Raw genomic sequence first — 25771 nt, 5'->3', positions numbered from 1 at the left:
AGGTATCCAACACCATAAGTCCACACTTATTCAGAACAACCTCATAAGTCTGTGTGTGAGTTTTATATCATCTTATATTATACAACGTATTCTGATCATAACCCCAAATCCTCCTATATCCACCCTTTCACCTTCAGCTCTACACCACTCAATTTTGAGTTTTTGCCCTCTTCTCACACCTTGAGTTCAGCTTATGCTGCCCAACTACTTTTGTGTTGGAGCCTGCCCTATAGTATGGTCTACCAACCTGGGATCACATCATTAAAGAAAGATGACTTCCTCCTCCCTTCTTCCCTGCCTCCCTCCCTTCTTCTCCCCCACACTCCTATCAGCAGTGATCAAATGTCAATAGATTTTCAACTAGTCATGGAATTTTGTGTTAATCTCCCCTACTCCATGCAGGACTAATGTCTAGCTTGAGTTTGCATAATTCTTACGCATGCTGTCAAAATAGCTGTAAGTTCATATGTGTAATTGTTTCATTCAGAAAACAGTTTACTTGAAGCTATCCCCCACTTCTGGCTTTTACAATTTTTCTACCCCTTCTTTCATGAAGTTCCCTGATCCTTGAGGGGAATTGTATGGTGTATACACCTCTTTTAGGGCTGATCACTCCATAGTCTTTTATTCACTCCATATTGGCCTACTAGGGGTCTCTGAATTAATTATTACCTACTTCAGTTTCTCTGAAGAGAGTTTGGAGATGCACTGTTCTACAGGAATAGAAATGTGTCATTAGGAATCATTATAGTACTTCATGGTATAAAAATATGGGTTAGTTCTGATTTCTTCACATGCAAGTGACTTCGGGGGAAAAATCAATTTAATTCCATAACTTTAGTTTGGAGACCATTTAACCTTGTTCTGTAGTAATAGCTTTACAGAGAAGAGCAGAGGTTTAACCTTGAACATCAAGCATTGAACATATATAAGAGATGCCTAAGATATATTTTTCCTTAACCTCAATTCCTTTGAGCTTTTTCTTTCATCCAGAAATATTTCCATTGCTAATTCATATCCTGTTCTTCTTGCAATAGTTTTCTGGTCCTGGAAGTTGTCTCTCATACACATCTTCTCTCACTTGAATTACTACTATTTCAAAATACTGGAATGTGCATGTCACTATGTCTACAGTCAAATAAAATCAATGTGTACTTTTGATATATTCTCCTAAGACTGCTGAAAATTTCCCATGCTTCATAGTTTATAGTGTTCTACAAAAATTTAGCTGATGACCACACACAGTTTGGTAATCTAGGTATACACATACTGAGGTTGCTATCTAGGGTTTTATAAACATCTGACTACTATGTATAAATTTCAGGGCTGGAGCTGAAATGCAAATACCGGTCTGTGAATAAGCATAAGCATGCTTAACTTCCCAAGATTAAGGTCCTTGACTTAGGTTAGTAATCAGTGTTCTAAAGATGCAAGAAAGGTCTGTAGCCGACACACACACTTGGCTATTAGTGTGTTTCTTGGTTTCCAAGTTCTTCCCAGAAATCAAATGTCTCTCAGTTCAAGTTCAAGAAAAATAACTAAATTTTCTGGTTTTGTTTTTGTTTTGTTTTCAAGACAGGACCTCACAATATAGATCTAGCTGTAGTGTAACTCACTATCTAGATCAAGCTGGCCTTGAACTAACAGAGATCCATCTGTCATCCTCACTAGTGCTAATCACTTATGTTATTGATCGTATCCATTCTTACAAGTTTAAGATGGAATCTCAAAGTATTTCTGATTTTCATTTCCCTGGTGACTAAAAATGGTGACATTACTTTGTTTCTCAGCCATTTGAGCTTCCTCTGTTAAAAATTATCTGTGGAACAGAAATTTCCTAAAATATACTTTAGGAAAATTTCCTAAAGTATATTTTAGGAATATATATATATTTCTTAAAATATATGAAAGCAATCCTAATAAAATAGCTAAATAAAGAGAGATAAGTCCCACCTGGCCATCTGTTGTCACCAAACAAAGCTTACAGTATGGTGACTGGGTTATAATCCAGTTGTTGACCAAAGGAGTCCCATAGAAATACCCAAACAACCCAGGCTGTTCCCAAGATAATAGGATATTCTCCACAAACTGACATCAAGGCCATATTGCTCAAGACAACACCCATACAACTCATTAAATATGGAAATGTTGAGCTGATGCCTACATAGAACATTCACCTGTATGTTCCAGTGTCTTTTGTATGGGAAGGTACTCTGCAGGCTACCAAAAAAATATATATATCAACCCAGCTGCAAACTCATTGATCTACATTGCTGTCTTGCCTACAAAATATGCTAGGGCAGTGGTGGCACAAAGCTTGTATGAATAACCAACCAATATCTGATTTGACTTAATCCCTACCCTATGAGAAGGCACCCACACTGTTTGGGTGACTAATAACCAGAGACTAGATAGCCCAGAGAACTAGGGTAAAACAAATACTATTAGTCTTTTTTTTTTTTTTTAAATAGTGATAAACTGACTACTAATGATATTCTGCTATACTCATGGATCTGTGTCATGCTCAGCCATCATCAAAGATGCTTCCTCCTGAAGCAGACCAGAACAAATACAGAGACCCACAGCTAGACATTACACACACACACACACACACACACACACACACATACACAGTGAGAGAGAACAGGAAAGCTAAAGAGAAAGGAACAGTCAGTTCTAAGTATGATATTTCCATCAAATTCTTCCCCTCAGAGCTAAGGGGATACTTTGGAAGAGGAGACAGAAAGTTTAAGGACTAATACACACTGCTGGGGTACATTAGGAGATTCTGCTTTGGATCCATCTAGCTGTAGTGGTTAGGTATCATTGAATTAAAAGTTTCTTTATCTGATAAATAAAACTAAATTGATTGGATTAAGCATTGACCTGAAAACCAAAGTCACAAATCCTAATGACAAAAATGCCTATAAGCAAATATGACCCAACTAACATCTGTATTGAATATGAAGGGACTATTTTTTTGAATTTTACTCACAGAGTAGTAGCTCAAAGTCTACAAGATGGTTGCTGCTAAATAATTATAATTATAAATAATACAATATAATTATTCAATATATAGTTATATATAACATAATTATAAGTCACTCATAGATGATACCAACCTATACAATATAAAACTGACCATCATGCCAATGGGTAACTTGAAAGAAGTGTGAGAGGCTAGATATATCAAAGTATAAACATTACAATCAATATTTCTTAACCAAAATACTTCAAACCAAAATCTTTTCTTTCATTTATATTTTTCACTATTTTAATATATATAATGAGGTATCTTAGATATAGGAGACAAATATAATATAAAACTCATGTATTATATATATGCATATCCTAAAATTTTATATTAATAATTAGTTATTCTACATTTTGACTATAATTTGTCACATGAGGTTACATGAGAAATTCTCTACTTATAGCATCATGTTGGCATTCAAGAAAGTTTTAGATTTTTTAATATTTTAGAATTTTAGAATTTTATGAGTGATACTTATCATGTAATTAAAAAGTTTGTAATGTGCCTACTGGTTTCACTCACATAAAACAAAGCCAATCTCCTACCAGTACAAACATAGACTCAATGGCTAATTTCAAAGGAAGTCTTGTTTGTATAAATGTGCTTGACAATTCCCAGAATGGAAAGAAAATAAAGAAATACTGTTCTATCATGGTCTTACCAACATAGCTGCCTAAATGAGATCTGAACAATGAGGACAGCAAGGAACACACTACCATAGAAAAGGGAAAGGTCATTGTGTCTCAATGCTAGAAAACGAACTATTGACAACTAGGAATGCTGAGACTAAGAGAAATAATCTTCCCCAGGGATGAGCCCTTCAATTGGTGATCCAATACCAAGTGATTAGCTTGGGATATGTACATATAGGTACCATTATACAGGGTGAGTAGATTGTATTCATGTATTTACTTAACAACCTTTTATAAATTTCATAGAATAAAATTTAGAAATGTATTATCAACTTCCAAAACTTCACACAAACTTACCAGCAGCTGTGATTTACTTTATTAGATAACTTTGCTGCTGAAAATGAAACTAATCACAGGTCAGGAATTTTACAAAACACAAAAGGCAGAATATCAAAATGGTCCATTTTTTCCACAACCTGATAAACAGATCCATGCTCTAAAATCCTCTCTATCTATTATACCAAACAATAGCTGCTATGGCAACAAGCTGTTATTCTAGCAATGCATCACCCTTTCAGTTCAATTGTAAATGTCTCAGACATAAATTTATTCATGCAAACAATAATTCTAGCTTCAACTAGAATTAGTGTCATTGGCTAATGAAATATTGCTTGAATAACAAACGTGCTGTCTTGGAGTGGAAAAGGGCAAGCACCTCCATCAGTTATGTGCTATCCCTTTTTGAGGCAGGAGAATGATCTGATCCAAGAAACATTTTCATTCATAGCTCCCTATACACAAAGCGACAGGTTAACAAATATAAACACTATCACAATCAGGGAACTGATCTACTTAGGAACTATAGAAAATAATTAAGTTGTGCTAGATTGTTAAAGTGGACATTACTCTGCCAATAATGGAATTCAAGAAGGATAAATTGTATTTACAAAGGAAAAGAGGAAATAATCTGTGTGGCTCTAGGGCCATGTGGCAACTGGAATGTCTTAAAGAATGAATAGGTTTTCAACAAGAAGCCTTTCATCTATGGAAGAAAGAAAGAATGGTAAAAGAAGAGGAGATGGGACTTGAGGTGTGGCTCAATGATAGAACATGTGTTCTGTATGCATGAGGCCCTAGAGGTCTATTCCCAGCATGAAGAAAAAGAAGGAGGAGGAAGACAAGAAGGAGTTGGGGAGAAGGAGGAGGAAGAGGAAGAGGATTAGTAGAAGGAGAACTATGGAAACTTTAACATGAGCAAAGATGTTAAGAGATGCAATCTCTGGATGTGTTTACAGAATATGACAATGAGGATAATGTATGCATGTCAATAATAAGGATGCAAAAAAAGCTTTGAAACAGAATGGTGAGAACTATGGATTGTCAAGCCTTATTTGTTGGTCATTAAAGATGTTTCACACAAGGAAATGATTAAGATTAAATAATAAAATTCATTTGTAAAAACTTAATTCCACTAGCCAAGATGTGGGAAAAAATGGAAAATAAGCTGAGTTTCAGGAATAAGGCAGTTCTTTTCTTTTTGCTTTTTAAATAACTGCTACATCCTAAGAACATTACACAAACTTATTCTTCAAAATGACTTAGTTAATTAGATATTTTTATTCAAAGTTTGCACATAAAAAGTGGCTCAGAGAGAGCCTAATATTTTTTCAACATTGTAGAACTTTTAAGAAATGGTGCTAGAAGGTAGCTCAATGATTCTGCAGGTAAAAGTGCTTGCTGCATAGAGTTAGTGGAACTGTTTGAAAAGGTGTGTCTTTGACTATGAGGTCTGGCTTTGAGTAGGTGTAGCTTTGTCAGTGGAGGCATATTCCTAAGAATGGGCTTTGAGGGTTCAAAAGCCCATGACAGGTCCAATGTCTTTCTTTGCTGCCTGCAGATCAGGATGAATATGATCTTTCAGCTACTGCCCCAATACCATTTCTGCTTCCCATCATGATGGTCATGAACTAACCTAAAACTGTAAGCAAACCCTCCAGTAAATATTGAGACAGGATTTCTCTGTGTAGTTCCATTTCACTCTGTAGACCAAGCTGATCTTGAACTCAGATTTTCTTGCCTTTGTCTCCCAGGTGCTGAGATTAAAGGCTTATGCCACTACTGCTAACTTAAATGCTTTTTGAAAAAAATAAAAGAGTTGCCTTAGTCATGGTGTCTCTTCACAGCAATAGAACAGTAACTAAGACACTGAATAAGCCTTATAATATAAGTTCTACCCCTGGAACCCAGGGGTAGGGGTGGTGGAAGGGGAGAACTGTCACTTGAAAATTGTTTTCAATTCTCTACACAAGCACCTTTGCATGCATGTACTCACAAGTTTGCATATGTACACATATACATACATGCACACAAGTAATTAATTAAATTTTTGAAAAGAAATAATAAATTTGGGATTTAAATCTATCTTAGGAGTACTCTCAAGCATTCTCATAAATACTAACTTCTCATCTGGACATAAATATGAACTCGGGGGACAATAAAATGGATTAACAGGTAAAGATGCCTGCCACTCAGTCCAATGAGCAGAGTTAGAGTCCTGGGAACCATATCATAGAAGAAGAGAACCAAATCCCATAAACTGTCCTGACATCCATAAGTACACTGTGGTTTATGTGATACACACACAAAACAAAAAACAATTTAAATAGAAAAATGTTTCAAAAGCAATCTTGGCTACTCTGGAAAGTGCACTCACAGGTTGACATAAGATGGTCTTCAGTGATACTACCTTTTAGTTAGGCTCCTGAGTTTGGGCTGAACTTACAGGTTTGCATCTAGCCAATAGAAGGTATCAGAAGTGATAGAATACCAGAAGTTAGAGTGGCTTCTGGCTCATGTTCCTCATGTGACTCTTGAATGACTGTCCCTAGGAAAGTTAACTGTAGCATTGTGAGGTAACCTGAGAGATCCACATGAGGGGCAAGAGAGACAATCACACCAGTGAGCCTAGAAGCAGACACCATCCCCCAGTGCAACCTCAAAATCTTTAGATTAAAACATTAACTTGAAGCCTTGAAAGGACTGAAATAGAGACTCTCTGGTTAAGTTGAGCTTGTTTGGCTTCCTGAGACGAAGAAATGGAGAAATAAGTAATGATTGTTTGATTTAAGTTGATAAATTTTGGATGATTTATTTTCCAGCCTAGATACTGCCAGTAGGCAGCAATTATTTGCTATTACAGAAAAATTCTTTTCCTTTTTCTAGGTAAGACTTAGAGGTAGAAGGTAGGAACCTGTGTAAGAGACATTAGATTACTTCTGAAATGCCACAAGCAGACAGCCTAGATAACAGAACATTGCATCCATCTCTCTGCCCAAACATTGGTAAATCAAGGCATCTAACCACTTCATCTTCCTGTGGTCCTTCTTTGTTTTTAATTCTCTTTTCCTAAATGTATTGGAATTCTAAGAGTACTAAAACCCAAATTTTAAAGTTGGAAAAATGGTTTAATTCCTCTCCTACCAAACTCTGTCCCAAAGCTCATATGTCACATTGTACATTCTACTTATTTTTAAAAAATATTTATTTATTTATTTTATGTATATAAGTATATAATTGCTCTCTTCAGACACACCAGAAGAGGGTATTAGATCCTATTACGAATGGTTGTGAGCCACTATGTGGTTGCTGGGAATTGAACTCAGGACCTCTGGAAGAGTAGTGAGCCATCTCGTAACCCCCGTATATTCTACTTCTCAAACACAGAGTCATTCTCCTTTGTAGCTTTAGATCTGCTTTGTGACACCTTCTCCTCTATCCCTTATAGGAATCAAGTCTTGTGCAAACTTACATTCTTGGTATTCAGTACTTAACATATGGATATGACTTAATAAAATTTGAATTAATTAGTTAATGAATGTATTGTCCAACCAATGAATGAGTGAGGAAGTTAACAGTCAGGAGATTAGCTAGGTAGAGAAAGGACTCAAGAAGCTGAAGGGGTTTGTAGCCTCATAGGAAGAACAACAATATGAACCAACCAGTACCCTCAGAGCTCCCAGGGACTAAACCACCAACCAAAGAGTATACATGGTGGGACTCATGGCTCCAGCTGAATATGTAGCAGAGGATGGCCTTGTTGGTCATCAATGGGAGGAGAAGCCCTTGGTCCTGTGAAGGCTGTATGCCCTAGTGTAGGGGAATGCCAGGGCCAGGAAGCAGGAGGGTGGGTTGGTGAGCAGAAGGAGGGGGAGAGGATGGGGATTTTCTGAGGGGAAACCAGGAAAGGGTTAGCATTTGAAATGTAAATAAAGAAAGTATCTAATAAAAAAAAGGAGACTACCTAGGTACATTGGAAACTCCTCTGAATGTTATAGGTGAAAGTTAAGGTTAGTGCTAGTCTCTAGAATGTTTTACTTACTTCAATATTTACCTCCAATTTTTTTTTTAACCAGGCCTTTTTCACCTTGATCTCATCTAAAGTTTCTGTCACTCTCATCTACAAAACTCACATTCACACTGTTTTCCTGCTTAATCTAAGTAAAGCTTTCCTTAGTGCTGTCATAGCCTCCTATGCATACCTTAGTCACAGCATCCAATGCTACCACACTGTCATGGTGGGTTATTTGTTTGTCACTTCCACCTAATTATAAGTCCCTTAAGGAAAGTTTTTCTTTGTGTATTTGCACATGCAGCTAAAGTTCAGCATTTGGCCACTATAGGCACACAAATTTGAAGTCAAGAGTAAGAGACTGAGTGCATGAGGAAAAAAAAAATGTTGCCTCCTAAGAAATAATCTTTAGACTAATCTATTTACTCATTTCAAATAAAACGTCAAGATCCAAGATGCTCTAATTCCTAGACAGAGTATAATTAATATAATTAAATATTAGATTTATTATTAAAATAGAATTTTAAGCTTCAAAAGGTGCTTTAGTGCATTTTCAGGTGCCAGACAAAGCTGTCTTCATACTTACTTCTTTTGCTCACATTCTTGGTCCTGTTTCAGAAAAACCAAACAACAAAAAAACAAAACAAACAAAAAAATCCTTCAATCAAAAATTCTTTATACTATCCCTAGATGCAACCAAATAAGTTTGAAAATCAAATAAATTAAATTAAAAACAAAATGTTTTAGTGATACCATGGATACTCCTGGGCTAGCAACCCCATTCGAATAAGTAACTTTTTCTAAGGCCACAGTCTCACTCCATAGGAGTAGTGAAATCCAATTAAACACAAAGGCCCTTCCTCTACTGAGGTTAGCTCCTTTTTGGTACTGGAAGGGGAAGATGTTTAGCAGCTAGGGCATTTTTTAGGTTTGGACAGAAACCTTTGCAGTCTTGAGTCTGACTGTGGGCAATCTCACTAGGATCCAAGTGTGTGTATGTGTTTGTGTGTGTGTGTGTGTGTGTGTGTGTGTGTGTGTGTGTGTGTGTGTGTGTATAAAAGTCATAGTGATATTTGCCTCAAGGGGTTTGGAAAGATTAAATGGGTTGATTCAGATGAAGGGTTCCGAAAGTGCACAGGAAGCAGGAAACAGCCAATAACTATCTGAGTTAGCATCATCAATAACAGTCCTAGGAAGAAAATTCCCAGAAATGACCATAGCAATTGGGCTACTTACTGATTTGGTTGTTCAGCTTGAAAGCAATATCTAGCTGCAGGATAAACAGCATAAACTGGAACCATGGGCTCATCTCCATAGAAGGAAGAGGAATGTGTACAGAAAACACAATGTCATTCGCTTCAATTTCCCTTGGAATTGCTTCCTCGATGTCACGGATCTTGTCACACTTGTTCGGTCCCCAAGGCATCAGCCATCTTGTTTTATGGTGGTTCTTACGGACATCCACACATTTTATTGCCGTGTAGGGTACTGCTGTTGTGGGTGCTGGAGCTGAAAAGAGAGTGTTTTCTTGTTTTAGAAAAGATTCTACTGAAGTGGCCACTTCTAGCTGATGCTCTTTTCAGCTCTGCCTTCCTTTCAGTTGTACACTGCCATCTACAGCTGGGGAGCAATCACTCTCTGAGCTCCTCCAAATCTAAGTGAGCACCCTCCTGTCATCTCTAGAGAGCCACAAAAGTATCTCTACAAGCCTCCCATTGTATTTCCAGTTAATTACTCTACACTTGTAAGCAATCTAATTCAGTTACCATATCCATTCAAATCTTTGTCACAAAATTCCAGTGTGCTCCAAGAGCTGGGAGACTGAGTGAGGGGGCACTGTAGAGAGTAGTCTCTGAGTTCAGATACTGCATCTGAGACCTGCTTGACAACTTAAGTTAGTTGCATCTGTGCTAGCTTCAGGACTCTTATCTAAGAAACAAGTTGGCTAACTTCCAAGGTTTCTCTTAGCTCTATCATTCATAACCACTGCTTTTGATATACAAAAGGAACTATGCTGACTTCAGAACCCTACTTAGTTTAGTACCTGTTTGAAGATAAATATTCAAATATTAATACTTCTAAAACAAATTAAACTATTGCCCATGCTCATCAAGACAGAAAAGCAAATTTGAAAATCATATTGAAGCAATATTTTATTACAAAATGATTATGACTATAATAGTAAAATCACAAAGTATAATTTCAAGTTTAAACATTTACCTAAAATATCCCTAGGGAAAAGAAACTACTCTTTAAAAAGTATTAAATGTTTTTTAACTTAATATGCAACATTATATTAATATCTATAGTAATGGTAAATGTGCTAATACTATACTATCTATATTATTAGTAAATATGTTTTCAGAAAGAAGAACCAATAACAAATAAAAATACTAGGAACTTCTGTATTGAAGGAGTATAACTGAAAGCCCTTGGATGTTGGGTGTTGATTCCAAACGCATGGTATCTCTGTGGATTCATGCTATGGGTGTTTTTTTTTCAAAACTGAAAACCATACAACCATGAAGATTTTGTATACCTAATTTATCTAAAGCCATCTGTCTAGCTTATTATTAGAACTGAGTCAATCAAACACTGGTTATTTTGGTCAGCTAAACAGTTCCCCGATGCTAGAAAGACCAAATGACACATTTATTTGGATCCATTTTAATGTGGTTAGAAACTAACAGAGAGGTACAAGTCATAAATTCCATTTTAAATAACAAAAATCAAACTATTTGTTGCAGAAAATGCTTACATTTAAAAACATCTCTTCTTCCAAAAATGAACCTAATCTTTTTAAATTATTTTATTTGCTTGAAAAAACAAGTCTTTCACTCATCAGACAAAAATGAAAATAAGCTGGGTTCCTCAGCTAAACTCCAAAACCACATTCCACATGGAACCATAGAGCACTGCCTCATTTTCAATGGTTTATATGGAAGACAGAGACTGTGTGGCAGCAAACCTGGTTTTCATGTTTTTATTAACCTGGTATGTCATCCATAAAACAAAATTATCAAGAATATTCATATTTTTGAAGAGACCTTCCTTAGTAATAGCGCTGAAGAAGCTTCAAAGGCATATCTTTAGCTAGACTTATTTCACTGGAAGAAGATAGCCTCAAAACCATTTAAAACTTAAAAATTGCACATAATCCAACATTTCAGCTTTTCTACTAGTACCCAAAAGGAAAACAATATTTATAGTATTTGAGAAAGTAAATAGCACATTGATATTCAAGCCTAAACACTTAAAGTTACCTTGGTGATATCTTTACAACTCAGGATGACATCTTACCTGCTGCTAAGAGTGGCTACTCAGTGTATATAGCATATAAAGAAAAAAAAGGCCAAATATGCAACTTGTTCTGGTTGTTGGGATATCATTAGATGCAGCCAAAATTGTGACTATATAATCATAAACAGTATCTAGAATCAAAATATGTTTGAAATGAGCCAGGCATTGTGATACACAAATCCTAGAACTCAGGAAGCAGAAGCAGGAGGATCTCTATAAGTTTGAGGTTTGACTAGTCTACTAGTGAATTCCAGAACATCCATACCTACATAGTGAGATGCTGTCTCAAAAGAACCAAAAAATTGAACTTTAAGTTCTTTTTGAAAATGATTTTATAGTATGACAAAAGAACTAATAAAGTCAAAATTATCTGTAATATATCTTTTGAATAAGACATAGTCCACTGTATTTACAAGAAAAGACTTGGTCCCTACTATGAGTCTGAAAATCAATAGTGGTTAAAAGGGGTTACCTCGATTCAGGTCCACAAACCAAGTCATGTCCGTTCAAATAAAAAGCAAAAACAATCACTCTTCAGTATTTGAAGACTAGGAAAGCAGCATCACCTAGCTGCCTCAGCACTTATTATGTCTTCTGTACACATCCATAGAATATAATTTAATTGAAAATACAAGAACTAGAAGCTGACTCTTCCCAATACCATTTATCAAGAAGGACAATGTAACAAAAACCAAATATGTCCTTTCACTGTGAACTATTAACCTGTCATGCTGGTGGCTAAGAACACTGAAGGCATATATGCATGCAGGTAAGCTATAGAAAGTATTCATAAAAATGTCGGCTCTGTTTTTGCTCTGTTCACGTTATTACATCAAATGCAGGTCATATTTTCTTCCCTTATCTGTATTTCAACAATATTTTTGACTCTTATTATCCATTACAGTATTCATATTGTGGAATATGGCACTACAATATATTGAACTTTTAAGTGATATGAAATCAGTAAGGTCTGGACAAATTCAGGGTTGGTAAGCTACCTCATAGGAAAAAAATGATCCTTCAAACACATTACTTCATATTTGACTATTGTGGATATCCATTACATTCTAGACCCTGTTAGCTACTGGAGTAGACCTATAGGCACCAATAATGTGAGATATATGAATGATAAAAATATAGACAGTAAGTGATTACTATAAATTCTAATATAATTATGATGAATGCTACAATTAACCCAAGAAAGGGGAATAGTTGATTATTTGAGATGTAGAAGGAATGAGTAAAGTAATATAAAAATTCCAGCTATCATCACCAACTTAACTCTGAATAATGTAATCCAATAGAGTAAACCTGTATTTCTTTTGGAAGAACATTCATTGGCTTCAGTCAGCTTCCTATTACTATCCCAAATGATACCTTGGTTCATAAGTTACTATGAAGCCAACCACTATCATTTTTCATACTCAAAGCTGAGTCAATGTCAAATCATTTGCCCTATTCCTTCTAAAACCTGCAATTTAAAGATGGAGGGGAGAGATAAAAGAGTTAGCTGCCATCCAGAAAAGATAAAATAAAAACAAAACATTTGTCACATTAAAGTGACAAATAGTTGCCATTTAAGTCAACAGAAAATTTTCATTTCTTTTGTCTTAAAACAAGTAACAAAGCAACCCTTTGCAACTACCCAGAAGTATGTAACTAAAGACAGAGACAATATTATAGGAGGCTGAGCATTTGACAGACAACCACATTTTGATAGAAAGTTGTTCCAACAAAGGTTTGAATAAAGACTTTTGCTATAAAAGAAGTCTGGAATGGCTTACAGGGCATACTCTTCCCCCAACCCCAGGGCATACTCTTAAAATAGAAGATGTTTGAATTCAGAGAGCAAGGGCACTACCAGGTTAGAAGGGCATAAGTAGGCACCTTGTCTACAGATGTCCATGCTTGAATTTGGAAAACTAGAAAGAACACTTTTAATTAATTGGTTGATTGATTCACACTGTTCTTGCTATGTAGCTCTGACTGACCTGGAACTTAGAAATCCACCTTCCTCTGCTTCTCAGTGCTAGGACTAAAGCAATGTACCACCACTACACTTAGCATTAGAAGGAACATTTTACAGGATCACTCCTACCTTTATCTGTTACAGCTCTTTGCTTCTCTAACCAAGGGTACATCCCCACAATTATCTTGGTTTCTACTTTGTTGTTCCTGCTAAGCTCTATAAAGCACTGTTTAAAAGGCATAAGAGACACACAAAGAATGAATAATTTTTATTTAGAGACACCCCCCCCCGCCTTCATTTTTTGTCAAGACAGGGTTTCTCTGTGTAGCCCTGGCTCTCCTGGAACTCACTCTGTGGACCAGGCTGGCCTTGAACTCAGAAATCCACCTACCTCTGCCTCCCAAGTGCTAGGATTAAAGGCATGTGCCACCATTGCCTGGCTCCCCTTTTCTTAAGTAACACTTTCCTTTCAAGATCTCTCTTCCTCTCTCCTTCCCTTCCCTCTTGCCCCTCCCTCTTTCTCTCTCTCTCCTCCATCTCCCTACCTCCACCTGCACCTAGTCACAAGGCAGACAGGATATCTGCTGGGAGAATTAGTGGTCTCCAGAGGTTTATCTGAATAGGACTAGAAGAGCTCCACTTCTCTCAGAGAAGGTTTTGAAATCTTAGTTATCAGGTCAAAATAGCCTTTCCCTAACTTAGACCAGGAATAACTGCCTTCAATAAAAATGAGTTTTGAAGATTAATCTGCTGGGATGAGTGGAAGGAATAAGGAGAACAAATTAATTTGTATGGGTAACTATATATAATACAATAATAATCAGAACTTTGAAATTTGAAAAATGTAATGATTCTGAGTGAAATAGTCAACAACTGCAGAAAAGCACTTAGCAATGAAAACAACAAGAAAACAATGATGCACAGATACTTTATTTTATGACTCTAAGAAAGGAGGTTGAGTTAACCTTTGAATAATCTCAGTTAAAAACTTACACTCACCATCTCTATACTTTTAAAAATTTAAATAACTTACTTATCTAGGACTTCATAGTTTCACTTTAGTTTTCTCCATCTTGTTCTACAAAATCATTTTAGGCTACTAGAAATATCAGCTCATATTAAAGGAATAACAAACAGACTGATTTAAAACAGATAACAGAAGAAATATATAAATAATGCCAGGCTTTCATGAGAGCTATGTTTGTAAGAACCTCAATATCTACTTCATCTTGGAATGTAGAGAAAAGCCTTCATTGCCTGAAAGATAGGTCAAGTATAGGGATACAGGACTATAATTCCAGCACTCAGGAGGCTGGTGACAATCTGTTCAATATAGACAGGTTCTCCTACCAACAAACATTTACTAATAAAGTATGTGTCCAATGAAAACTCATACAATATATGCTCTGTACTTAGGTTTTTCAGTACCAGACAGTCTAAGAAGGATGGAAGAAAACATGAGAAAAGGGAATTTAGTATCTGAACTGAAAATGACTAAATGTATATGTTACTGACAGACTTGTAACTTATTCAAATATCCCCAAAGCTCTTGGTTGGCATAATAGAATTCTATCTAAGTTTAGAATTTGGCTTTAAACTGTCTTAACCTAGGCTGTCCTTGAACTCATGAAAATCCTCCTGCCTCAAACTTAGAAGTTAGGTTTTCAATATAATTCAATGAGACATTCTTTGCTAATTTCAAAAGCCTTAATTCTGATCAAAAAGAAACACATGACATAGACACACACACACACACACACACACACACAACTGAAGTAGACAGATATCATTATTTGGTTGAATTGTAATGTCCCAGGCAGTTAATAACTGTGAGCCAAACCTGTGCATCAGTCATCCAAGATAAATTCCTGAAAACACTGTTTTTGTTCTTAGCAAATATTTAAGTCTGAAAAGTGTCTCTGAATGTCAGTTCAAAAGTTCAGCTACAGAAAATGCAAGTACTGTTTTAAACTGATTTAGCATTTAGGAATTAACTAACTCAGTTTCTGTAGCTATAATGTTCAAACACATGTTTTAACATTGCATTTATTTTAAGGATGAAATTATCATGTATTTCAACCATGCTAATTAAAATTACCAGATACTGAACAAATTATTAATTCACTATTAAGTAACAGTTACTTCAAAGTAAAAGTGTATCTGCAGAGACTAGAACTAAGACAGGACTTTAACAATTACTTTAGCTATGCCCTTGAGTGGAATACAGTATACTTAGATGCAATTCATTTTTATAGCAATTCTTGAAAGCCACTTTCAATGAATAATCACTCTAAGATCTTTTGTTGAATAAAACAAGAAGTCCTCTACACTAAATAACTACTACTAAGACATACAAACATGTTGCTTATGCCAACTTGTAGATGTTTTCACATTCACCCAAACAGTAGCACATCAACACACCCCCATATATACAATACAACAAGCATACAGACGCACATACATTCACATGACAGCACAGACACTCATGCATTCACAAAGCAACACAAAGATGTCCACATACTTCAAATAGCAACAAATAGGTACAGACAGACAGACACATACATACACTATTCAAACAGCAATTCATAGAAACATGTAATATACAGCTGGGCATAGCATCATACTTTTTTAAATCCCAATACTGAGGGGCAGACAAATATGTGGGTTTACAAATATATTCCACATGGCCACACACTGACTCACACATATACTTATATAGTGACACCCAGATGTACACACTCACCCACATGCAATACAGATTCACACACTAAGCAACAGACACATACCTCAACACAAAGATGCATATACATACATGCTAACTACATAGCAACATGCATCCTACATACATCCTACAAACACAAAAACAAATATACTCCATGCAAGAACATACAGATGTATCCACATTGCAATATATAGACGAATATGGCAAAACAGACAAATACACCTCACATATCAATAGAAAGATACACATGCCTGGAAATATACAGGAATACATGTATACACACCAGGTCCACATACAAGTGTACACTGTAAAAGTGAATTAACTGAACTTTTCAATTTGACAGAATTTAGAATTAATTTGAAAATAAGTCTGGCATGTCTGTGAGAGATTATCTCAATTAGGTTAATTAAAGTAGGAATACCTAGTCTAGATGTAGCTAACATCATTCTATGGATTATTCCTCCTCCTCAATTTAAGAAAAAGGAAAGAATAATCATAACACCAGAGTTCATCATCTCTCTGCTTCCTGACTGTGGACACAAAGTAAACAGAAACTTCAAACTCCTGATACCATAATGGACTATACTAAGACTATAAGCCAAAATAACTCTTACTTCCTTACTTTTGTCTAGGATGTTATCACAGCAACTAAAATAGTAGCTAGTGCACACATGTGTATGGCAACAGATTCAGATGCACCTAACAGGTTAGCACATGCAACCCCTTATGTTAACACACAAGTGTATTCACATAGTAACCTACATATGCTACATAACAGCACACAAATATACAGACATACAGCCACACAGCAACAAACAGATAAATATCCACATAGCAACATACAATCCATGAATATCAAAAGTTGAATGCGAAGTAACTTTCTGTAGCAAGCTCTTACTAAAAATACTTTTCTGTGACACAAAGTTATGAATGAATGGCACTGACAGTTTAACACCAACATTTCAGAACATTTGCAGCAGTCTAATTCTCATTCTAAAAGTTTAAAAATATTTTATGGCAGGACAATTGTGGCATATACCTTTGATCTCTTAACTGGGAGGCAGAGGCAGGTGGATCACTTTAAGTTTGAGGTTCTAGTCTACAAAGCAAGTTCCAGCCAAAGCTACACAAAGAGACCTTGTCTCAAAAAAGAAAAAAGAAAAAAAAAGAAAGAGATTTATGTTTACATCTTGTATTTTTAAGTGATTGACGTATAATCTCTCAATTGTGTCTGGTGCCAAAGATAGAAGAATAGAATTGCTTTATAGAAACCACATGTTAAATACACATAACATCACTTGCTCACCTTGGACCTTCTAAATCAAAGTGTTTTAGAACACTGAGCCCAGCTCTTATATAATATGTGAAATGCTATGGTAAACATGAAATTACCTTAGACTGAAGATTGGTGCCAGTTTTTTTTCTTTTTGAATAAAATAATAAAATGCACATAAAAGGTCCCATGAGAGGTTCAGCACATAAAATATGCATTCATTGGACATGTTAATTAGATCGGCAACCCAATGGTCTAAATATGTATTAAAAAACCAACAATCACCTTTAGTATCTACCAACAAAGAAAGGCTGAATCAAGAAGTCTTACAGAAGTACATAAAATTACTAACTCTAAGCTATATTCCTGGAAAAAAGTCTGTTATTACATCACTCCATGATGCTTAAAATAGCAAAAATTAAACACACATGAAATGAGCACAAAAGTCTTCCACAAGACCAAATGACTCATCTCTTCATGCTTACTGCTCTGCAAACCAGACATTTGAGTTACATTTCCAAGCTTGTGCCAGTGCCTCAAAATTTATAACTTGTTAGCCAAAAGGCTATGTGGAATGTACCCAAGATCACCTATGGGAAGAAAATCAGAGTGTCACAATGTACTACTTTGTGTCACGAACACAAAACAGCACAGTTATGTACCAGTCTTTGTATAAGTATCTATCCTAGGTGCACTGGAAGTCCTTAAAACTGCTCTGGCAGAGCTGTAGGTATGGGGGACAATAAAAGGTAAATAACTGGTTCTACTTCCTGAACAAGTAAAAGTAAACCACAGTACACATTACATTATAATTTTAGAATTAGAAAACTACAAAATGAATTAATCTACTAAGAGAAACATCTGCTGTGAAGTACACTTTTCTAATATTGGCTATTTATAATTTGTTATATGTCATCGATTATCTACATATCATAGAGGTTCCAATTTTATCTTTATCACTAGCACTACTAAAGATGAATCTTAACTAATATGTGAATTGTAAATCACTTTCATTTTTAAAGTTCCATAAAGAAGATAAATATGAAGCTCCTGAAAATACATTCAACTTATCTAAACCTAATAATATTCTCCCACATTTATTGGGCTCTTGGGTATGACTTCATATTCTGGGCAGGCAGAATTTGAGATGTCAGAGTAGAAGAGACATAACTTCAGGTAAGGAGCCCAGTGTTGCTATTAGAAGAATATAGTTACATACTTTTTACGCAAGCATGAGAAAGAAGTATAAGTTAGAGACAGATTGGCTTCAGAGCAACCTAATAAAGAATTTACTAATATTTTAAATAAGCATATATTAGCTCAGGAACAGTTTGACCCATGAAAGGGTGAGTTCTCCATTCACAGTAAATTCAGAAATAAACAATAGATAAATAAAAGAGAGCCTAAACTACAAAATGGTCATTTGGTCATATCAAAATGATAAATACTCTTGTGTGTATATGCATATGTAAAGGAATATAAAACTTAACATCCAGTAAAGAGCCACAGTTTATTAATTTCTCTGTTTTCTGACAAAATTCCAAAGATATGTAAAAGTAATCAATGAAACAAAGTACAGCCAAGGACAAGCAAGGTCCATTAATGTCCTATCAAAATTTCACAGTTTTCCTAATTTTTCAAAGAAAAGGTAAGCCCTTATAATTTCTAATTTCTCTAGAATTAAACAAAGACGTACAGTTTAAGTGTGATCTACAGTGTTAGGAATTCTTGTATTTTAATTACTATGTAAATGTTTAACATTTTAACACTTTTATCACTTCTAAGTTTAGCTCAATTGCTATTTCCTTTGCCTAATTTGTTAAGTGCTATGAGCCAAGATCTAAGAATTTCTCTGATTTTCTTGAAGTAATAATAAGTAATTATTGCTTCTTTTGGTGTCAGTGTTACCTGATCTATTTTAATCACAAGATTCTGCTGAATATGAAAACTTCTAAACATTAGGAAATTATAAACTTCTAAAGTGGTGACTGCATCTTCCTTCTTTAGTATCCACAGAGGCTTAAACATGTAAGTTCTTCAAACCAAATTGAAATATAGGTTTTTGTGGAGTCATTATGTTATAATAAACTGATTGACATGAACTATATTTGATTTTCTAACACACATTTATTAAACACTTGGTAGGCATCTTTGCAAGAATGCTATAATGGATTAGGTGTATGGCCTTCTTGTACTAATACACACTGAAGACTGATACTGAGAGGTAGTCTGGAAAATACCACGACTGTATTTCATGCTTCCAGGGACATAACAATACTCACAAGCCCAACCCAGGTTCCCTTCTTACAAAATACTCAATATGTCTGTGTCAATAAGTTTATAGCATGAATACTTAATTTTGAGGATTAAAATAAAAATGTCCTAAATTATCACCTCAGTCTAATAAAAGACATGTCATTTACACATCAAGAGAAATGAGAGACAATAGTCAAAAATGTGCTCACGTTTATGGCCAACATTAATATTAGAGTAGCATGTTTAGATAACTGCTTTTTACTACAGTTTTTAGAAAATGGAGCTCTCAAAAGGCAGGATTTTTTAATTGACTCCAGAACTGCCCCTAAGCTTGCATGAACAGAAGGTAAATGAGACATAAAGGAAAAGGTCCACATCTTAGTCTTAAATGCATATAATTAATGGTAGTAGGCCTGAAGATTTTATAACATTTTTATAAACAATCTTAAGCATATAATATATAGAGCTGGGGTAGCCTAATTAATAAATTTCTTTTCTCACAAGCATGAGTTTGGATCCCCAGCACTCACATAAAAGCTGGAAATGATAGATAGCATCAGCCTATAATCTCAATGCTGAGGGTGGAAAAGATAGGGGGATTCCAGAAGCTCACTAGTTAGCCACTCTCACCAAAAGAATAAGCTCCAGGTTCCTGTTTCAAAAAGTAAGACAGCAGGTTAAAAGTAGAAGGCATTTGAAGTAAACCTCTGATCTCCAAACATGCATTCATATTCTAGCTTGCCTATATATACATACATATAGGACATACACATAAACAAGCAGATAAAGAGTACACAATAGAAAATATAGCCGGGCGGTGGTGGCTAACGCCTTTAATCCCAGCACTTGGGAGGCAGAGGTAGGTGGATTTCTGAGTTCAAGGCCAGCCTGTTTTACAGAGTGAGTTCCAGGACAGCCAAGGCTACACAGAAAAAACCCTGTCTCGAACCGCCCCCAAAATAAAACCCAAAAAAACCTCATTTTCTTAGAAACCTATAAACAGCCATTTTGAATGGGTTTTTATGAGATACAACCAAAAGAAGGGGATAGGGAGAAGAAATTAGCAAAGGGATTTATTCATAGATCTTTATGTTGCGATGTTGGGGAGATTTTGGAAGAGAGGTTAGGATTCTTGGAATAAAAAGGAAAGTTTCGATAAGCATTGCTATAGATTGTATATCCACTGTGTGTTGATGCTACAAATCACATAATTTCTTAGATTATTTAAGACTCATCTTGGCTTTGGGTTGTTTTGTTTTGGCAAAAAACTACTTATAACATCTGTAATGGGAGCTGATGCCCTCTTGTGGAGAGCATGAAGACTGTGTAGTCATATATATAAGATAAATATACATATATACATATGTATGTATATTTATCTGATCTTTAAAAAAGAGAACTATGGGATTAGACCTTTCTCATGGTGGAGTTATGGCTGCACTAGATTCATTTTAACATTCTGTTCAAAGTTTGAGTTTATCACTCAGTGCTGTTCTGGTTATTTCCATCTTAACTTCCCTGACAGCCCTACACTAGGAGTGCCACCTTAGATCAGGTTGAGAACTCTTGCTTTACTCAACTATTGACTCTTTTTTTTTAAAAAATTCTGAAATCATCAAGTGTGCTTGCAAAGGTGATTTTCTTTTTTTTTTTTTTTGGATTGGATATTTTATTTATCTACATTTCAAAGGTTATCTTCTTTCCCGGTTTCTCCTCCTGAAACCCTTTATCCTATCCTCCCTCCCCCTGCTTCTATGAGGGTGCTCACCTGCCTGCCCACCCACTCTCACCTCCCTGTGCTGGCATTGCCCTCCACAGGAGCATCAAGCTTTCCCAAGACCAAAGGCCTCTCCTCCCATTGATGTACGACAATGCCATCCTCTGCTACAAATGTGTGTGGAGTCATGGAATCTTCCATGTGTACACTTTGGTTGGTGGTTTAGTTCCTGGGAGCTCGGGGGGCGGAGCTCTGATTGGTTGATATTGTTGTTCTTCCTATGCATTGCAAACCCCTTTAGCTCCTTGAGTCTTTTCTCTAACTCTTCCATTGGGGACCTCATGCTCAGTCCAAGGTTGGCTCTGAGCATGTGCCTCTATATTTGTCAGGTTCTGAAAGAGTCTCTCAGGTGGCAGCTGTATCAGGTTCCTGTCAGTCAGCAAGCATTTCTTGACATCTGCAATAGTGTCTGGGCTTGGTGTCTGTATATGGGATGGATCCCCAGGTGGGGTAGTCTCTGGATGGCCTTTCCTTCAGTCCCTGCTCCACACATTGTCTTCGTATTTACTCCCAAGAGTATTTTGTTCTCCCTTCTAAGAAGAACTGAAGCATCCACACTTTAGTCTTCCCTCTTATTGAGCTTCACGTGGTCTGTGAATTGCATCTTGGACATTCTCAGCTTTTATGCTAATATCCACTTAGTGAGTGCATACCATGTGTGTTCTTTTGTGACTGGTTACCTCACTCAGGATGATATTTTCTAGTTCCATCCATTTGACTAAGAATTTTATGAATTCACTGTTTTTAATAGCTGAGCAAATGTACCACATTTTCTGTATCTATTCCTGTGCTGAAGGACATCTGAGTTTTTTTCCAGCTTCTGGTTGTTACAAGTAAGGCAGCTTTGAACATAGTGGAGTAAGTCTCCTTATTACATGTTGGAGCATCTTCTGGGTATATGCCCAGGAGTAATATAGCTGGGTCCTTAGGTAGTATTATGTCCAATTTTCTGAGGAACTGCCAGACTGATTTCCAGACTGGTTGTACCAGGTTGCAATCCCACCAGCAGTGGGGAGTGCTCTTCTTTCTCTACATCCTTGCCAGCATCTTCTATCACCTGAGTTTTTGATCTTAGCCACACTAATTTGTATGAGGTGGAAGCTCAGGGTTGTTTTGATTTGCATTTCCCTGATGACTAAGAAGGCTGAACATTTCTTTAAGTGCTTCTCAGCCATTCAAGATTCTCCAGTTGAGAATTCTTTGTTTAGCTCTGTACCCCATTTTTGTTTTTTTCGAGACAGGGTTTCTCTGTATAGCCTTGTCTGTCCTTGAACTCACTCCATAGACCAGGCTGGCCTCAAACTCAGACATCCGCCTGCCTCTGCCTCCCAAGGGATTTGTACCCCATTTTTAATAGGTTTATTTGGTTCTCTGGAGTCTTAAGTTCTTGAGTTTTTTGTATATACTGGATATTATACTCTCTATTGGATGTGAGATTGGTAAAGATGTTTTCCCAATCTGTTGATTGCTGTTCTGTCCTCTTGATAGTGTCCTTTACCTTACAGAAGTTTTGCAACTTTATGAGGTCCCATTTGTCAATTCTTGATCTTAGAGCATATGTTTTTGGTATTCTGTTCAGGAAATTTTCCCCTGTGCCCATGTATTTGAGGCTCTTCCCCACTTTCTCTTTTAATTAGTTTCAGTGTATCTAGTTTTATGTGGAGGTCCTTGATCCACTTGGATTTGAGCTTTGTATAAGGAGATATGAATGGATCGATTTGCATGCTGACCGACAGTTGAACCAGCACCATTTGTTAAAAATACTGTCTTTTTTTTTTTTTCCATTGGATGGTTTTAGCTCCTTTGTCAAAGATCAAGTGACCATAGGTGTGTGGGTTCATTTCTGGGTCTTCAATTCTGTTCTATCGATCTACCTGCCTATCTCTGTACCAATACCATACAGTTTTTTATCACTATTGCTCTGTAATACAGCTTGAACTCCCAGAAGTTCTTTTATTATTAAGAGTAGTTTTTACTACCCTAGGTTTTTTTGTTATTCCAAATGAATTTGCAAATTGCTATTTCTAACTCTGTGAGGAATTGAGTTGGAATATTGACTCTTAAAAGAAAAATTTAGAGCTAGAAAGGTGTCTCCATGACTGTTAGCTCCTGTTGCTCTTATAGAGGACCTGACATGAGCTCCCAGAACCAACATGGTGGTTTAGAACACCAGTTCCAGGGAATTCAATGCCTTCTTCTGACTTTTGCACGTACCGGGTGGGCTGTGGTATACTTACATGCAAGCAAAACACTAACACTACAAAATAAGTAAATCTAAAAAAAGAATACATTTTAAAATGTATACTTCACTCAGTCATTCCACAATATTCCTTGTCATGGAACTAGGATTCCATGTCCCCAGTAGTCCACACCCATTTGAATTTGTTGATATGCCAGCCTGGCTTTATCATGTTGCCATTTACAAATTATGAAAAACAGCAGCAGTTATTCATTTGTATACCATTTCTTAAGTGCCACAAATTATGCTAGGAATTTAATAGGAACTTTTTCCATCAATACATAGATGTAAATAGTAAATAAAATTGTCTTTATTCAGATATGGGTAAAATGAGTCTCTGAAAACTACATATCTTATGTCACAGTCAATAAGTAAGTGCTGGGGCTGGCGAGATGGCTCAGTGGGTAAGAGCACTGACTGCTCTTCTGAAGGTCCTGAGTTCAAATCCCAGAATCCACATGGTGGCTCACAACCATCCGTAATGAGATCTGACACCCTCTTCTGGTGCTTCTGAAGACAACTACAGTGAATTATGCCAGAGCGAGCAGGGTGGAGCGAGCGGGGTGGAGCGAGCGGGGCCGTCCGGAGTTCAATTCCAAGCAGCCACATGATGGCTCATGACCATCTATACAGCTACAGTGTACTCATACACATAAAATAAATAAATAAATCTTAAAAAAAAAAGTAAGTGCTTAACTGGGGATGAACTCAAATCCATTTGGGTTTTCTTCTAATGAGAAAAGTGGGCAAAGAGATGCATGAGAAATATATTTGTTATAAGTCACTTGAGTTAAAATGGTGAGGTCAGTATCCAGCTGGTATGAAGTTCTATTCCCAGTATGGAACTGACTACTATTCATAGTTTTGCTATAAAGACAGTCATACATTGACTTTTTAATTATGGAGTTCCTATTGAAAGCAGGAAGATTGTGGGTTTTAGTTAAGTAGAAACAAGCAGTATCTAGTTACTATGGCAGTGAAAGCACATTTAACCTTGACTGGAAGTGCAGTCACCAGAAAAGGGATAGTTAGTGCTGTTAGGTGTCTAACTAGATAAGGTGTATCTCATGAAGAGAAGAAAAGGAAAATGACAGATCTTTGATTATGTGACATACTACCATAAAAAACACAGTAAACAGATGTTCTAGATTCCTCCAAATGAAAAAAATCCAGGATTGACATGAAGAAATTAAATGTGGTCATAGAAACACATTCCACTGAAGGTTAAGGACCTTCATGTATAGCTATGTATAAACTGGATAAAAAAAATTAAGTGTATTGAAACATGAAAGAGTAACATGTCACCGAAATACAAATCTCTTTTGCTCCAAATAATTAGCAAAATGTGGATTTCCTGTTGAAAAGGCTAATGGAAAATAAAGGCTAGAAATTTCTACTGAGAAGAAAATGCCAGCAATTGCTCATATGAAAGAAAAGGAATACTTCTGAAAGTACATTAGATGATAAAAGGAGAAGAAATTTGTGAGAGATCATTTTCCATCTGTTCTGAATAGATGATCAAGGCATAGGAGAGTCAGGGATTTTAAACAAAAATAAAACCAAACCCATTGTCTTTCAAATATAAGATACTCAGATGTCTAGAATTTATGGCCACTTTGTTATTGGGTTTGAAACTATGTTTTACTTTTGACCAATAGATAAGGAGGGAATAGCTAGTTAATAAATAGGCAGACCCTTTTCAACACACTGCTGTTACCTTTGTTTTCATCACTCCTATTTCTTCAGTATCAACAATTCATTATAAAGCATCTCACAATAAGACTGATGGTTTGAATGGATACAGCAATGATAAAAGTTCTTTCTTATAAAACCACCCACACTGTAAATTTTCAAGCTTGTCCTCACAAGTACTAGAAAATTCATCTGTAACAAGACATATAACCTCCCTTGTAAAAAGATACATGTTGAAATAATAACAAGTTTTCCTAAAAAACAACAACAAAACTATATACTGATTTACCTTTCCCTACTGAATCTGAATAATTTGAAGAGAATCATCCTTATTTCTTCATCTATAGAGTACTCAAGAGTAGTTTCAGTCTTATTATTTTTCACAACAGTAATTAAGTGAGCATTAAAGATTACTATCTTTTGATTTGTAACAATGAAATCTCCAAGAGATAAAGCAAGTTTTCCAAATTTATCTAGTAAATGAGATAATTTGATTTTCTATTCTGTATTTTTTTTTTTTTTTTTTTTT

The 25771-nt window shown here is 35.9% G+C and overlaps 1 protein-coding gene across 2 annotated transcripts in view; it reads right to left on the bottom strand.

Moving 5' to 3' along the window:
- Wls (Wnt ligand secretion mediator) overlaps positions 1 to 25771 on the bottom strand; it is a 107391-nt gene that overhangs the window by 63440 nt on the left and 18180 nt on the right. For both annotated transcript variants that reach the window (XM_031375998.1, XM_031375999.1), the window contains exon 2: positions 9251 to 9523. In XM_031375998.1, the coding sequence (XP_031231858.1) occupies positions 9251 to 9523 (273 nt within the window). The remainder of the gene's footprint in view (positions 1 to 9250; positions 9524 to 25771) is intronic.

Source organism: Mastomys coucha, unplaced genomic scaffold (assembly GCF_008632895.1).
Source record: "Mastomys coucha isolate ucsf_1 unplaced genomic scaffold, UCSF_Mcou_1 pScaffold16, whole genome shotgun sequence".
NCBI classification, from domain to species: domain Eukaryota; kingdom Metazoa; phylum Chordata; class Mammalia; order Rodentia; family Muridae; genus Mastomys; species Mastomys coucha.
The sequence above is the reverse complement of the archived record's forward strand: the minus strand, read 5'-3'. Positions and strand labels throughout refer to the sequence as shown.